Here is a 13,892-nt window from a genome sequence, read left to right on the forward strand (position 1 = left end):
ATTCGTGACTTAATATATTTTTGGTTCTGAGCAAGAATATCTTATCCATACTCAGGAAGGTGCAGAAGGAAATAAAGAAGCCATATGAATTTTGAAATTGTATTTACATCTTTATGGCAATTTATTATTTTTTTTAATTTTTAATTATTTATCGGATTTGATCCTCCTCTCTGTTCCCAGCACACACATCTGGCTTTCTATTTCCTTCTCAAAATGCAGCTGGTGCATTTACGTGCCCCTTCAGGGGCCTCTCTCTTTTCTTTCTGTTGCAAAAATAGCATTTCCAGTATCTTAATGCTTTTTTGTCAGGGTTGTCTAGACATCAGCCCAGGCGTCTCATGGGGTTAGCAGTGGAGACAGTACCCTATACCTTTCCCACATTTTGTCTTCAGCGGTTACTTTGGAAGTGCAAGCATGAGGAGGTCAGCTGAGGCAGTTACAGAAATTGCTTCCTAGTTCAAGCAAGGTCAGAGCCTGGTCTCTTTATATACTATACAAATTCCACCAAGGAGTATCTGTGAAAGCTCTCTCTGAAGTTAGCTGTTTTTCAGTATTGAGATAGAAACCCTATGGTTCAACTTGCTAAAGCACATTTTACAGGCTAGAGTTAGCAAAAATGAATCAAGTGCCATAAAGGTGCTCATATTCACTTAAAAAAATTAGAAGAAGGTCTCTGTTAGGTTAGAGGCTTCTAATAAATGGCATCCATACATATGTGAGATTGAGGCTTTGAAAACTCTATAAGGTGGCATGTCACTATATAGGCTAGCTTCCCAAAGAACATTTTTTATTTTGTAATTTCATATTTTGCTATCTTATCTGGCTTAATTGTCATGTTATTTCTTATCTATCATTTGCTTATCTTCATTAAAAAACTGTTCAATATCATTAAGCATTTCATCTTTCAGTTAGATGATTTTGCATGTAATTATGGGAAAAGAAAATGGAAAACTTTTCTGATTATCACAAATGATATGGAGAGTTGCAGCCAATTTGAAGTTAATTATGAGCTTAGTTGGGGGGTTAATTAATTTCTATGTGAGCTACATAAAAATGGATCTCCAACATGTATCTATTAAGTTAATAACATTAACTCCTGTTTTATAAATAAAACATGTAGGTACACATACATCCCACATCAAAACATCAAACTTTTATGATATTGAAATTGTTCCAGGACTGACTTTTTAGTTTGTATCCAAACTAAAGTATTTTTAGAGGATTTTAATCATACCAACTGAGTCCCAACTTTGACTGTAAATATTCACATTTCATATTAAAATTGTTTGACATGGTCTGAGTGTCTGTCAGTTTTTCCAACTGTGTTTCAGCCTTGTCACTTGATTTTGTTTTGTTGTGCATTGTCATGTGTTATGAAAGAATTAAAGCACTTCTTTTATTTGCAAAACCCAGCCAGCATTTTGTCACTGCCTAGTCAAACTCCAGCTCAATGGCCCAGACTAACTGTGACAGTGGAGCTGTGGGAATGAGTGATGGATCTGTGTAGCAGCTCTAGCTTTAACCTCTAACTAGCTTTCATTTCTCATCTTTGCAATTTCCATTTCCTCCTCTTATTGAAATAAGTTCAGTTGAAATAAATGGATACTCCTGCATATCCTGTGAGCTCTTCTGAGAGTAGCATTGGTCTGTTAATAATTTTTCATGTTTCCCTCTCTCTCTCTCTTTCTCTCTTTCTTTTTTTTAGTCTCGACCTATTCCTTCCCACCTTACTTCAGCAGTTGCAGAGAGTATCTTGGCCTCCGCGTGTGAGAGTGAGAGCAGAAATGCCGCCAAGAGGATGCGTCTGGATAGACAACAGGTACTGAGGAGCCTTGGGGACTGGCATTTACCCATGACCGCAAACAAGATAGTTCATTGAGCCCGATTTATGTAGAAGGGGAAAAACTCTTGAATGGATTTTGAAGTACAGCAAGATACAGTTTTTGTGTCTTTATGATAGAAATTTGAACTTGAAAATATATGTTCCTGAGATGAATAGGCATCTGTCGAATTTTCTGTGGTGAAAAATGGCCAACTGTAAAGTTAACGAGTCGAATTCTGCTTAGTATCCAATTGGCGGGCCAATTGCTTATTTAAATAAGTGGTTCTAACTGATTGTTGACAATAGTTTTGTAAACTTACCTGATTGTTTATGATACAGACGTGATCATGTTCATTCTGAATGAAAGCAAACCTCTTTTTAATTGCCTCTTGCCTGCTGCTAAATGGCAGTGGATTGTTCTGGGAATGGTGAAAAAGCACAGATTTTAGAAGCCTAGAAATCTATAAAATCGCTTCCTCATTAATGAACTATTTACTATATACCCATTAAGTATCATCTTTCTCTGTCTCTTTTCTAAGGATGTACCCCCATGTGGTGTGGACATGTGCATTTTTTGTGTCTTATGGGCTTATGTTTCCCTTGGTTTATCTGCGCCCGTCTATTGCCCCTTCTCAGGTCTGGAATGTCTTTCTCTGTTTTCTTTATCTTTCCGACCTTCTTAATTATCCATAATTAATTACTAAATTGTAATATGTAACATTAAATGCTATACATATAAGTATGCTGTGTTCTGACTTTGAAGTTACCTTTACAACAAGTGATCTGGTGCTTCATATCTTTTTAAAGTTTGGAACGAGAAGACTAAATTGTTAGTCTAATTTTGTTTTTCCTGTGAGCCAATGAGCTTCAAAGAAAAACAGAAAAAAAGTTTTTTTGTTCCAGGACTAAGATATGTAGAAATGTTTCAGAATGGTATTATTTTAAAGTTTTATGTGTCTATTACGTACATGGCATGTGCTAATAATACTAGACAACGCAAAAGATGAAGGCTTTAATTTTTTCAGATGTAGTACTCACCTCAGATAAAATGTATATTTTGAGTTTGTTAATTGTTCTTGGCCAACAATATTTATTCACATAAACATGCCCTCAGTGAGACTTTTATCATTATCGTAGGTCTAGAATGTATCTTGCTTGAAACAAGTCAGACCTCTCTATACAAGACGACGTAGCAGAGTGATTAAGATGGCACATTCTGGAGTTAAAGACATCTGGTTTTGAGTCTCAGCACTACCCTTACTAGTCGTGTGCCCTTCAGAAAGCTGTTCCATTCTCTGTGCCTTGGTTTCTTTATGAGCAAGCCAACAGTTAACAGTTCTCATCCTATAGGGTTGTTGTGAGAATGACAGATTTATGTTAATTACTTAGCCAGGCATAGAATCAGCATCAATAATTTCAGCCTAGAAAAGAAGATTCTAACTGATATTCTTTCTGTCAGTGCCTTGGCATCAGTAAAACTAGAAAGAAACACTAATAGGAATATCTTAGATATAGAAGCTTTGAAGTCAGACTAAGTGTATTTGAGAAAAGATCTTAATTCTAGAAACTGGACTGGTAGAATTCTGGGGCTGAAGGGGTTCTTCTTGGTGTTGTCTTGCCATATATTCCACCTAGTCTATACTCTAGAATGGTATCAGTCATATAAATAGTTATTATGAAAATTAAAGGGCTGATTCACATTATTTTACTACCTATGATATCACTCTACAGTATCCCCCAAAGCTGGGTATCCACCAATATTTGGCCCAATTTTTTTTCCAATTTTTTTTTTTACTTAAACCACTATTGGTGTAATCTATAAAATGGAAGTTAGAAATATTAAATTCATAGAATTATTTTGATGATTTAATAAGACAAGGCATATAAAAGCATAGGTTATTTGATTAACGTATGTATTGCCAGAGGTCTTCTATAATAACCATTTGCTTGAATCCCTAAAGTTGTAGGAAAATCCCACCTCTAGAGCTGGAGATCTACCATTTACTAACACATGTAGTCTGTTATCAGAGAGATGTAATCATTCTGACAGTCATTAAAGTGAGATCAAATTTGCTTCCTAGAGCTTCCACCCATTGAAGAAACACTGCTAGGAATCATGAGGAGAGTGACTTCTTACTGCCCAGGGAGTAGGGACTGGAAAGGGTAGGGACCAAACTACCTGTTTCCCCTTTTCTGTCCTCCTGCAAAGTGGTCATTTATGGCAAGACTCCATCACATGAGAATGGGGGATGTCCAATATCTCCTCCAGGTAAGAATGTTCTTTCCAGGCCTTAAAAGTGAGTGCACTGAGTTTGGGATTTATGGGAAATACAGAAGAAATTATTGAAAAAATACATTCTATGATTTATTGGAAACCTAATAGGCCCTTTGTAGACTTTTTTTTTTTTCATGTAGTAATTTCAACAACCCCATGAGCAGCAGGTATTCTTGTTGTCATGTACCTATAAGGAACTTGAGGTTCAGGGAAGGGGGATTATTTGCACAGGATCATCCGGCTGCATGAGCAAATCAGACTATGTTTCTATTATGTGAGGCTGACACTTGAGATCTCTATATAATCCTGTAACTTTTACTGAGGGAAAACCCGTGTCCTGGAAGAAACTCTTAGAACACGTTATCACTTGTGCCTCTGCTCACAGTGTTTTTGACAGGGCACTTTTATGTCAGGAAACAATCTGTTTTTATCACAAAGATATGTGCATTCTTTCATAACTGGCAAACCAGCCTTCCCCAGTAAGCAGGTTATCCCAAGCAGGACATTTTTGTCTCAATATCAGCTCGAAAAATTGCCTCACTTCATCGGGGAAATGAATTATGCACTGCCAATGCTGGTTTCGTGTTTATTTAGTATTTTAAAATAAATAGTATATATTACACATAGATACACCCATTCACATAGACATAAAAATCTCTAAATTATTTCTGCCTAACGTGAATCCTGTCGATGTCATTTGGCAAAGGCTTCTACCACATGATTTTGCACTTCCAACCCAAGCATGCAGATGGGAGAGCCCTCTCCCAATTAGATCTAAACGCTCTTTACCCAAGTAGGGATAGCAAGGACTCTTTCGGGTGTTGGCAATGAGATCATTTTTTCCGCACCCAACGCCCATTCTTAACCCAACTCACAATTTGTAGAATCTGCTGGTGACGCAGAGATTCTTCATCAGGCCCCTGCTGTTCTGCAGGTGCATGAAAGTTCAAGAACTGGGCAGTTAAACCTGGATTCTGTTAAGCCCCATGTCTGAGTGCTTGCTGGCCATGGTTGGCCAGATGTAGAGTGATAATTATGTATGTCCTTCAGACTTTATGAAGCTTGATGAATTAATTGGATTTTATAAAGCTGTTTGAGCTAGGAACATGAAAGGTATTATGGATGTGTTAAATACTTTATTTCATGTGCCCACCTTGCACCACAGTCCAGACGAGCCTTGTTATTATGCAGCCCGAGCCCTAGAGCAAGCCGGGGGCAAGGACAGGAGCCTCCTGTTTGATCAGGAATCAGAATTCACAGAACTGAGGTCAACCCTCCATGTGTTATAGAACACAGCCAGCATTTCTTTTTTTAACATGAAAATCTGGAATTTTTATGCTGTTCAGGAAATTCTTCCTCACTCTGACAATTAAAAAAGGGGGGGGGGGCAAAGTCATACTTCACTTCCCTATGACATAGCTTGAATCAAAAGATTATCTTCTTCTCTATCTTTATTTCATTCCTCCTTCCTTAAAAAGATTCTTCAGGGCTTTTGGTTATAATTCATCTAAACGAAGAGACAAAAGCAGAAAGTAAGAGAGGAGAATCACTTCTTGCTGGTGATTGGTTTCCCATTAGATGTATTTTTGCTGTTTTTTCCACGATGACCTTTTATTCCTGGACTGCTGACTGATAAACTTAGGGAGTTTCTCATGATGTGAGTTTCTTTGGTTTCTTTTCTCTCTCCCCAGTTCTTTGAGTTAAATTGGTTTGTGGTGCTATAGTGGGGATCACATAAAGCCAAGGGGTCAATGGCTTCCCCTGTATCAGTGGAATAGATAGAGCCCTTGTGAAGGACAGTGCAGTACCAGTGCAAGATGATGGTTTTTGTGGTGACTGGGACAGTTGGGAGTTCGATGGTAGGCAGCGATGTGACCTCTTTGACTCTATCGAAAAGAACACTGAGAAGGGGGAACAAGAAATGGCTTATTAGTTCCTTGTGACATAATAAAAGGTGAGAAATCAAGGGAAAAAATACTGAAAACTGGTATATTGCAGAGGCAAAGAAAATTGCTGCTAGGAAACTAGCATGAAACCCCCAGCTAGGACCAAAAAATATTCAGAAAGCCCAGAGTTCCCAGTACTGTTTTCATTAGCAGTGGGGCATGTCCTGCAACCTGCATCTTCTAATGTCCTGTTAGGGTACTAATGAGTGGGTATATTATTCAACAGAAATGCAGATACGAAGGTTGAAAATAAAGCCATGTAAGCATGGTGGCAGTTTTCATACAGACTTTGTATTTTGTCAAGGACATTTTTGAAAACTAACGAAAACACTCTGGTCAAGTCACAGCTTTCAAGACAGGTGACTTTTCTATCCTATTTCATTCCGTACAGTCCTATGTCCTTTTGATACCTCTTAGAAGCTTTAACAGCTGCACAACTGAAAGCAACATTTTTCAGTTGGATTTTATGCTTAAATTGAAAAGCTGTGCTACTCACTGACATGTGGCTTGAAACCTCTTTCTGTGCCCTTCCAGCCCACACCCCCCGGCTCCCATTCTCAATCATCCTCAACTCTGTTCCATTCCCAGAATTTTTCTTTCTTTTATGCAATATTTTAGGGAAAACGTGACATCTTTGAATCTTTCAGCCTATGTTTCAACATGGCCCTTTCATCCAAAGGAGAAAATATGCTGTATAAGAACAACAAAGTAGGAGAGAGGGTAGTTCTTGGATGACATCGTATTTCCGTTGTAACGTGTAACTTAAAACTACTTAGAATAAATTTCCCAGGCCATCTCCCTATTTGGGGACTTATTCTCCTCACTGATAATAGTATTAATAGTAATAACAGCATCAGAAGTGTTTATGGATGCAGTCGTATGTAAGTTGTTTTGAAAGCCCATTTTATATCACTATCATGGCTTTTAATGAAGTGGGGAAGCTGAGGATACAGCAAGGTGACTTCTCCCAAGAGTGCAGAGTTGCTCAGGAGGGAGCCCTGCTTTGGCCCAATTCTTATGCTTGTAAAAATCATTTGGTCCATGTAAAATCACAAAAGCAGCAGCAGCTACAACTGTCTTCTGACTGATATGTGTCTGTCATGGTAGCTCACAGCATTCAGTGACATGTACTTTCCCAATTAGTAAAGTTCCAAATGATATGTAGTACAGTATTGCTTTAATTTACCTAGTAGCTCTATGCCTGAAATAATTCAATATATATTTAAAGTCATGCATAAAAATTTGTGTTTATACCTAAAGTAAACTTTTAGGCTCTGATAACTGTATATAAACTTTGACCTAAAAAAAAATCCAGCAAGACTTTTTAAAATTAACATGGGAACAGAAAGAGTTCTTAGTCATTTGAAACTGCCTGGAGCATGTCAGAGCTTCCGGTAGACTGGTCCCCCACCCACTTCATGCCTATGTCACCGGCTATATATTTTCCAAATGTCGCCTGTGAGTGGTTGATAGCGCTCTCTTTAAGAAGCACTGCTAGGGACAGAGTAGAATTTGAATAGGAATGGGAATCATAAATTCTCAGAGCCATTCCTTGGTCATGAACTCATAACTCTGTTTCTCCCACCTGAAGAGACTGACCTTGAACTTCGAAACCCACAAATTTCCCATAGGCTTTGCATATATCATATTAAATGAATTTTCCCTCCATCCTTTCCTTCTTCCTTTTACTTTTTTTTTTAATATTCACTAGAATCTAGAAATAAAAATTGTGTGGTATCAGATAAAAATAACTTAACCAGGTCCTTTGATTTAATTTTATGTCTTGGCAAGGATGAGGCAATTAAGTATCAATGGCCATATCAATTATGCCCTCAGTCAAGAAACTAAGTCGCATGTGATTACTAATTCCAGTTTTATTCTTGAAGTACGGTTCCATTTTGTATTCATCATTCAGCTATTTGAAAATCTCTCCCAAAATTTCATTTCTATTCTTTCTAATTTTGAAGCCACCATTATGTTAGATATTTATAATAGGGATGCCACAACATCCCAACACGTTGCTACAAATAGAATGCCACAAAAAGATAAGGCTCCGTGGTCTTCAGAAATGCATGTTTCATCAGTTTTCGTCATCCATAAATACGCCATTTATGTGCCCACCATTGGAGGGCATGACTTGGCAGCTCTTCTCTTTCTCTGATGGGTATACACTGAAGTGTCTGCTTACTCACATCATCTCTAAAATGCCTGGCAATGTGTAGTAAGTTCTCATATTCTAAAGGAATAGGGTTTTTCCTGTATGGGAAATAGCTAACACAGTGGGTATCAACCATGACTTTAAATTCATGAGCACCAAAGAGTGGACTGATCAGCAAGCCAACCCAGAGAAACTTAATTACAATTAACAAGAATCACACCTTGGAAAAATCTCATTGGCTACAATACTGCCACTGGGCGAAGCTGAGAAACTTGTTACAAACATTCTCACTACTGCACACCTACCATCATACTTCCATTAGACCAGACCAGACACTGGGAATAGGTATAATCACATTTTTAAGTAATTATAATATGGAAACATTTTATGTTCCATTGTATCTTTGTAATTTAAAAATGCAGAAGTTTTAGATGTATAAAAACTAAGAAAAGCAAAGATACATACCAAAATAAATGTATTTATGTAACTAAAACATTTTATGTATTAGTATTAGTTATGTATATATATGTATGTATATGTATTAGTTTTGTACATAACTAATGTTTTAGTTACAAAAATACATTTTTACCATTCTAATTCAAAAATTTGAGCTTATTGTATACTTTATATAATATTTGAGAAACAGGGTTAAAATAGTTTTCCTGGAATTTTTATTTGCTTTGTGGGGAAGAACACTTAGCCTGAATTCTCTTGATATTTTGTGAGCAAAATAATTGCTTTATGAGTTTGTATTCTTTCAGCATTAGTTAATGTTGCTGGGCTTTGAATATGAATTAATTCCAACTTGAGTTTTTGTGGAGTATCTTTTTTAATGGATATTAAAATTTTAAAACTTTTTACTTTTTTAACTTCTCTGTGTAGTTCCTTAAATATTTCATTTATCTTTATCAGCAAAGGACATGATTAGTAGAAGAGAATTACTGGTAAATTAGCCCTAGAATGGTTTGCTTATTTAACAAATACTCATCATATGGAAGATATTTTGTTTCATACAGAGGCCATGAAACAAGAAAGGAGATGGGGAACCTCTGTTTACTAAGTGCTGGATTTACTTGGTTCTTTGCCGATATGAATTTCTTTGTTTCTGGTAATATCTCTGCAGAGCAGGTATCATTATTCTCACTTGATGGATGGATAAGACATAATATTTTTCCTCAAGAACCTTATATTCCATTAAAGATAGGTGAAATTAGCATGGTAAATGAAATTAAAAGGGTACAGTGAGATTATTGTGAGAGTCAGGGGACAGTGGTCCTAATTTTGCCTAGGGAACCCAGGAGGACTTCCCAGAGGAGGGATTTGGACCTTGGGAAATAAAGGAGCTTTTGACAGACAAAAAAGCTAGAGGATGATATTCCAGATACATGAAGCATTTCCATGCATGGAATCTTCCTGAGGATTAAACACCACAGTCTCCCATGAGGGAAAAAAGATTCTTAGAAAGAAATAAAAGGAGAGGGGATTGGACGTGAAGGTTTAAACTAGATTGTGTAGGTGCTTTCTGGTGTTATTTGGACTTTAAATACATACGTGAGAGGAGTGAGAAGGGGAGTGAAATGTCTTATTTTTAGGAGGCTTCAGAAGCCTATGGACAAGGAAGTGTTGATGAGACACTGGGGCAAAGGTGAGGTCCTGATTCAGCAAGGAAGTACTCTTTTTACCATCTGTCATTTTAAACTTGCTATTTAAATAGAGGATATGTAAGGCTGAGCACATGCCACAAAGTGATTATGAAGATGAATCTGTTGCCAAAGAATCGTATGGTTCCAGGGCATGTCTTAAGTTAAACTCGAGAGTCTTGGGAATGCTTACTCTTCTTTGCCACCTTAGCTCAGCTAAGTAGGAATCAAAGCTTAATGTTTTCCTATAGATTAAGCTTATGGAAGTACAAAGATTATTATTTTGTCTTAAAGCTCTTTTAATCTTTTTTCTTTTTATGATGTCTCAGAAAACAGACATTACAGTTTTCATCAATCAATAATTTTTTTATTTTTTTCTTAAATTGAGAATTTGATTACTTCTATATAAAATTTTTCCTTAGTGTATGTGTTTTCCTTATATAACGGTGTATCAGTTTCTATCTGTGTAGATGCATAGAACATGATTTTGCTGGCCCCGCATAATAGTGTGAAGCATGTAGATCAAATGGTTTCCTTCTTCTGTGGTTAGGGAATATGAAACTAAAAAAACTTTCTTCTTCTTGGATGATATCTATGGGGTTGTCTTTTTTAAAAATTCATTCTACTTTACTATTTGATTTTCTGGCTTCATTGAGAATTCTCCCCCATTCTTAGAGAAATAATTTCTTTTAAAATTTTTAGGTACATCTTTGGCTTAGGATGTTATTAGTTTCTGGATAAACGTCAAGATATGAGTAGGTGGTTTGAATTCAGACAGAGAAATTCACATAATATGTTTATACACTTTTTGATGCCAAGATCAGGGGAACATATGGTTTACTGAGCTCTCCATGCATACAGCATTTATGTTAATATTTGTTTTAGAATGGATTATTTTCAGGCTTAGTAGATAAATGAAAATTCTGACATACTCGGCTTAGGCCAAACGTATCCATTTTTATAAATTATTCCTCATAATCTATTCAGTCTTTGTCTTGTCTTTTCTCTTTAGCCACTTTAAAACAAACTAGTTACACTGAAACAACAATATGGTGTGTATCAGTGAACTTTAGCCATCGTCGCAAATTTATTATAAAATTAGATAATGTAATAACTTGACAAAATGGACTATGCTTCCTAAAGAAATTTATGATATTTGACATGGCTCACAGGGTAGATACAGTGAGACCAATGGCCTCAAGGACCACATTTTTCTCTCAATAACTCAGCACTTCGGGAAAGTGGGGTTTCTGCAGAGCTGAGTATTTGGGGGTAGTTTTAAATATTACACTTCATTAAAAATGATTTTACTTTTGTTTCTCATTTCACTTATTTATTTTACTTTCATTTCATTTCATTCTAAACTTTTGGTGCATCTTCATTTCATGACAGAAACCTTCCGATTATAAATTTGGATTTTAGTTATTAATTATGTTATTAATTATAATTTTAGTTATTATTTAGTTATATAAATTATGGATTTAGTTATTAATCTTTCCAAGAATTGGGCAGCTCTGATGCTAGAGCCTCAACTACAAGCATAGGGACTGCAGAACAGGTGATATAACAGGTGATCCTATAAAGTCTGTCTTAGAGAAACCCCCCCAAGGCAGGTCAACCTGCTTTCTTGGTAATTTACCTCTTTCTCATAATGGTGAAAGGAGCCTGGGTTTCTGATAGGCTTGTCAGCTAAGTTGATCTCTATTGATCAGTTTTGCTCAAATGGATCAAGGTCATACATTTCTCATCCTCAGGGAAAAACCCCATCTTTCCTGTGTTACCAGTGTTCTTTGCCTTGTCAACATTACTGTTTTTTAATTATTATTATTATCATTGGCTTCAACAACTCAACAGCTTCTAGATTTCTCTAGGACATGTCCATATTTGTTCTCATTTATACCCGGTTGATGGCTATATGAAGGACTACCTCTCACTGTTTTAGGAGTTTATGCAAACTTGTTTTCTAAGAGCCACGATCTTTCCCCAGGAGGAAAATGATGTTGATATAGATCAAAACCCAAGTCCCATTTCTTTCTAAGTTCTTTTTAATGTTTTGCCTTGAACACAAACAAGATCACAGTAACACTTTAAATGATACAATTAGGTATAAAGCCTAGTGATGTTCTCACATTAAGATCAAACTTCTCCTTAAATCACTTCTCTAGTAACATTCCATGCTTTTATTTTTCTTGGTTTTGGTGCTTGTTTTGATAGATAAGGAAACATAATAGCACAGCCTGGTCCTGATACTGAAGGACAGGCAGAGAACTCCAATCCCTGGGGGTGTCTGGGTGGCTCAGTCAGTTAAGTGTCTGCCTTCTGCTCAGGTCATGATCTCAGGGTCCTGGGATGGAGCCCCTTATGATAGGGCTCAGCACTTCTGCCTTCCCTCTGCCTGCTGCTCTCCCTGCTTATGCTTATTCTGTCAGATAAATGAATGAAAATCTTAAAAAAAGAACTCCTCCACACCGCACGAATGGTCACCTTTTTCATATCTGAAATTTGTGTTTTGTATCCTGCTCCCCAATCCTCTAGGAACATTTAAGTGAGATTTAATAGAAGTCCTTGTTCTGAGTTCTGGAAAGAGGGCAGAGAGCAAAGGTACAAAAAGATCATAGCTGTAACTATAAACTTAAGTAATAAAATAGGTAGATGTAAGTGAAAAGTTTATTTGAATGCCAAAGACATTGTGATTTGCATCAAAAAAACAGCAATTAAAATAAAGATTTTTTTTTAAGATTTTATTTATTTATTTGACAGACAGAGATCACAAGTAGGCAGAGAGGCAGGCAAAGAGAGAGAGAGAGAGAGAGAGAGGGAAGCAGGCTTCCTGCGGAGCAGAGAGCCCGATGCGGGGCTGGATCCCAGGACCCTGAGATCATGACCCGAGCCGAAGGCAGCAGCCCAAACCACTGAGCCACCCAGGTGCCCCAAAATAAAGATTTTTCCTATGCCAGTGTCTTGCCAATTGGTTATTTATGCTACATGATTACTTTCAGGTGAGGGAACCTGAGAAATTAGAGGCTGACGGTGGGCTTTTATTCAAGCTTTAGAAAACAAAGCGGAGTCCGGAGAATGAGAAGCAATGGGATATTTTAAATACATGTGCAGCATCTACACAGTCACTATACTTGGGGATTGCTAATACACAACTTTACAGAAGAAGAGCCTCTTTTCCAAGTTATTAAATTTTCATTTTTTTTTTTAATTTCCAGCATAACAGTATTCATTATTTTTGCACCACACCCCGTGCTCCATGCAATCCGTGCCCTCTATAATACCCACCACCTGGTACCCCAACCTCCCACCCCCCGTCCCTTCAAAACCCTCAGATTGTTTTTCAGAGTCCATAGTCTCTCATGGTTCACCTCCCCTTCCAATTTCCCCCAACTCCCTTCTCCACTCTAAGTCCCCATGTCCTCCATGGTTTCACTTATTTGTGGAGCATAAATTTTCATTTTTACTATGGGATACATTAGACTCATTTTAAAAGTTGGAGCTCCAGAGAACCTTCCAGACCACTTAGTTCAATAAATTTATTTTATGAAAGAAGCAGGCCTGGAGAAATTAATTTTATTTTAGATTTTCTTTTCTTCCTTTATTCCATCTTTCTTCCTTTCTTCAGTGATTTTCCCCTATTTCTCTAGAAGTAGAATTTCTCTTTAAAAATGAAAAAAGACCAATCCAGTACAAAGAGTTTAGTTCCTTTTTTATTTCAGGGTAATGTTCTGAGTAATGAAAATCAGAATGCTTCATAAATTTCAGCTCTTAATGCCATCATACATTCATAACATGCAAGAATTTGAATACTACTTTAGGTGGGGAACTCAGAAGGTCACATTAGTTTAATTCAATTGCATTTTTCTCTCCTTTATGATTGCCTATGGAGCAAGTTTGAGAGGTCCAATGAAGCTGTCAAGCCTTGTATGTCTCCACGTGTGTGAGGAACATTTCTTTTCAAGGGAACTGCCCAGTTCTTAGTGTATTTTCTTTAATTCTTTATAAAGGATCTGCATGCAAGGTTTTTAAAATACAGAATCTTTTCTGTAGC

General features: G+C 36.9%; 1 protein-coding gene across 10 annotated transcripts in view; it reads left to right on the forward strand.

Moving 5' to 3' along the window:
* The window catches only part of NOL4 (nucleolar protein 4), a 402,656-nt gene that overhangs the window by 307,769 nt on the left and 80,995 nt on the right, over nt 1–13,892 (forward strand). For 9 of the 10 annotated variants that reach the window (XR_004278137.1, XM_032310893.1, XM_032310895.1 and 6 more), the window contains one exon: nt 1,706–1,819. The exons of the other annotated variant lie outside the window; for it this stretch is intronic. Coding sequence is in view for 8 of the 9 variants with exons in the window: in XM_032310893.1 (XP_032166784.1) it covers nt 1,706–1,819 (114 nt within the window). In the remaining variant the exon portion in view is untranslated. The remainder of the gene's footprint in view (nt 1–1,705; nt 1,820–13,892) is intronic. 10 annotated transcript variants of the gene reach the window in all.

The sequence above is a fragment of the Mustela erminea genome, chromosome 13 (assembly GCF_009829155.1).
Source record: "Mustela erminea isolate mMusErm1 chromosome 13, mMusErm1.Pri, whole genome shotgun sequence".
NCBI lineage: Eukaryota > Metazoa > Chordata > Mammalia > Carnivora > Mustelidae > Mustela > Mustela erminea.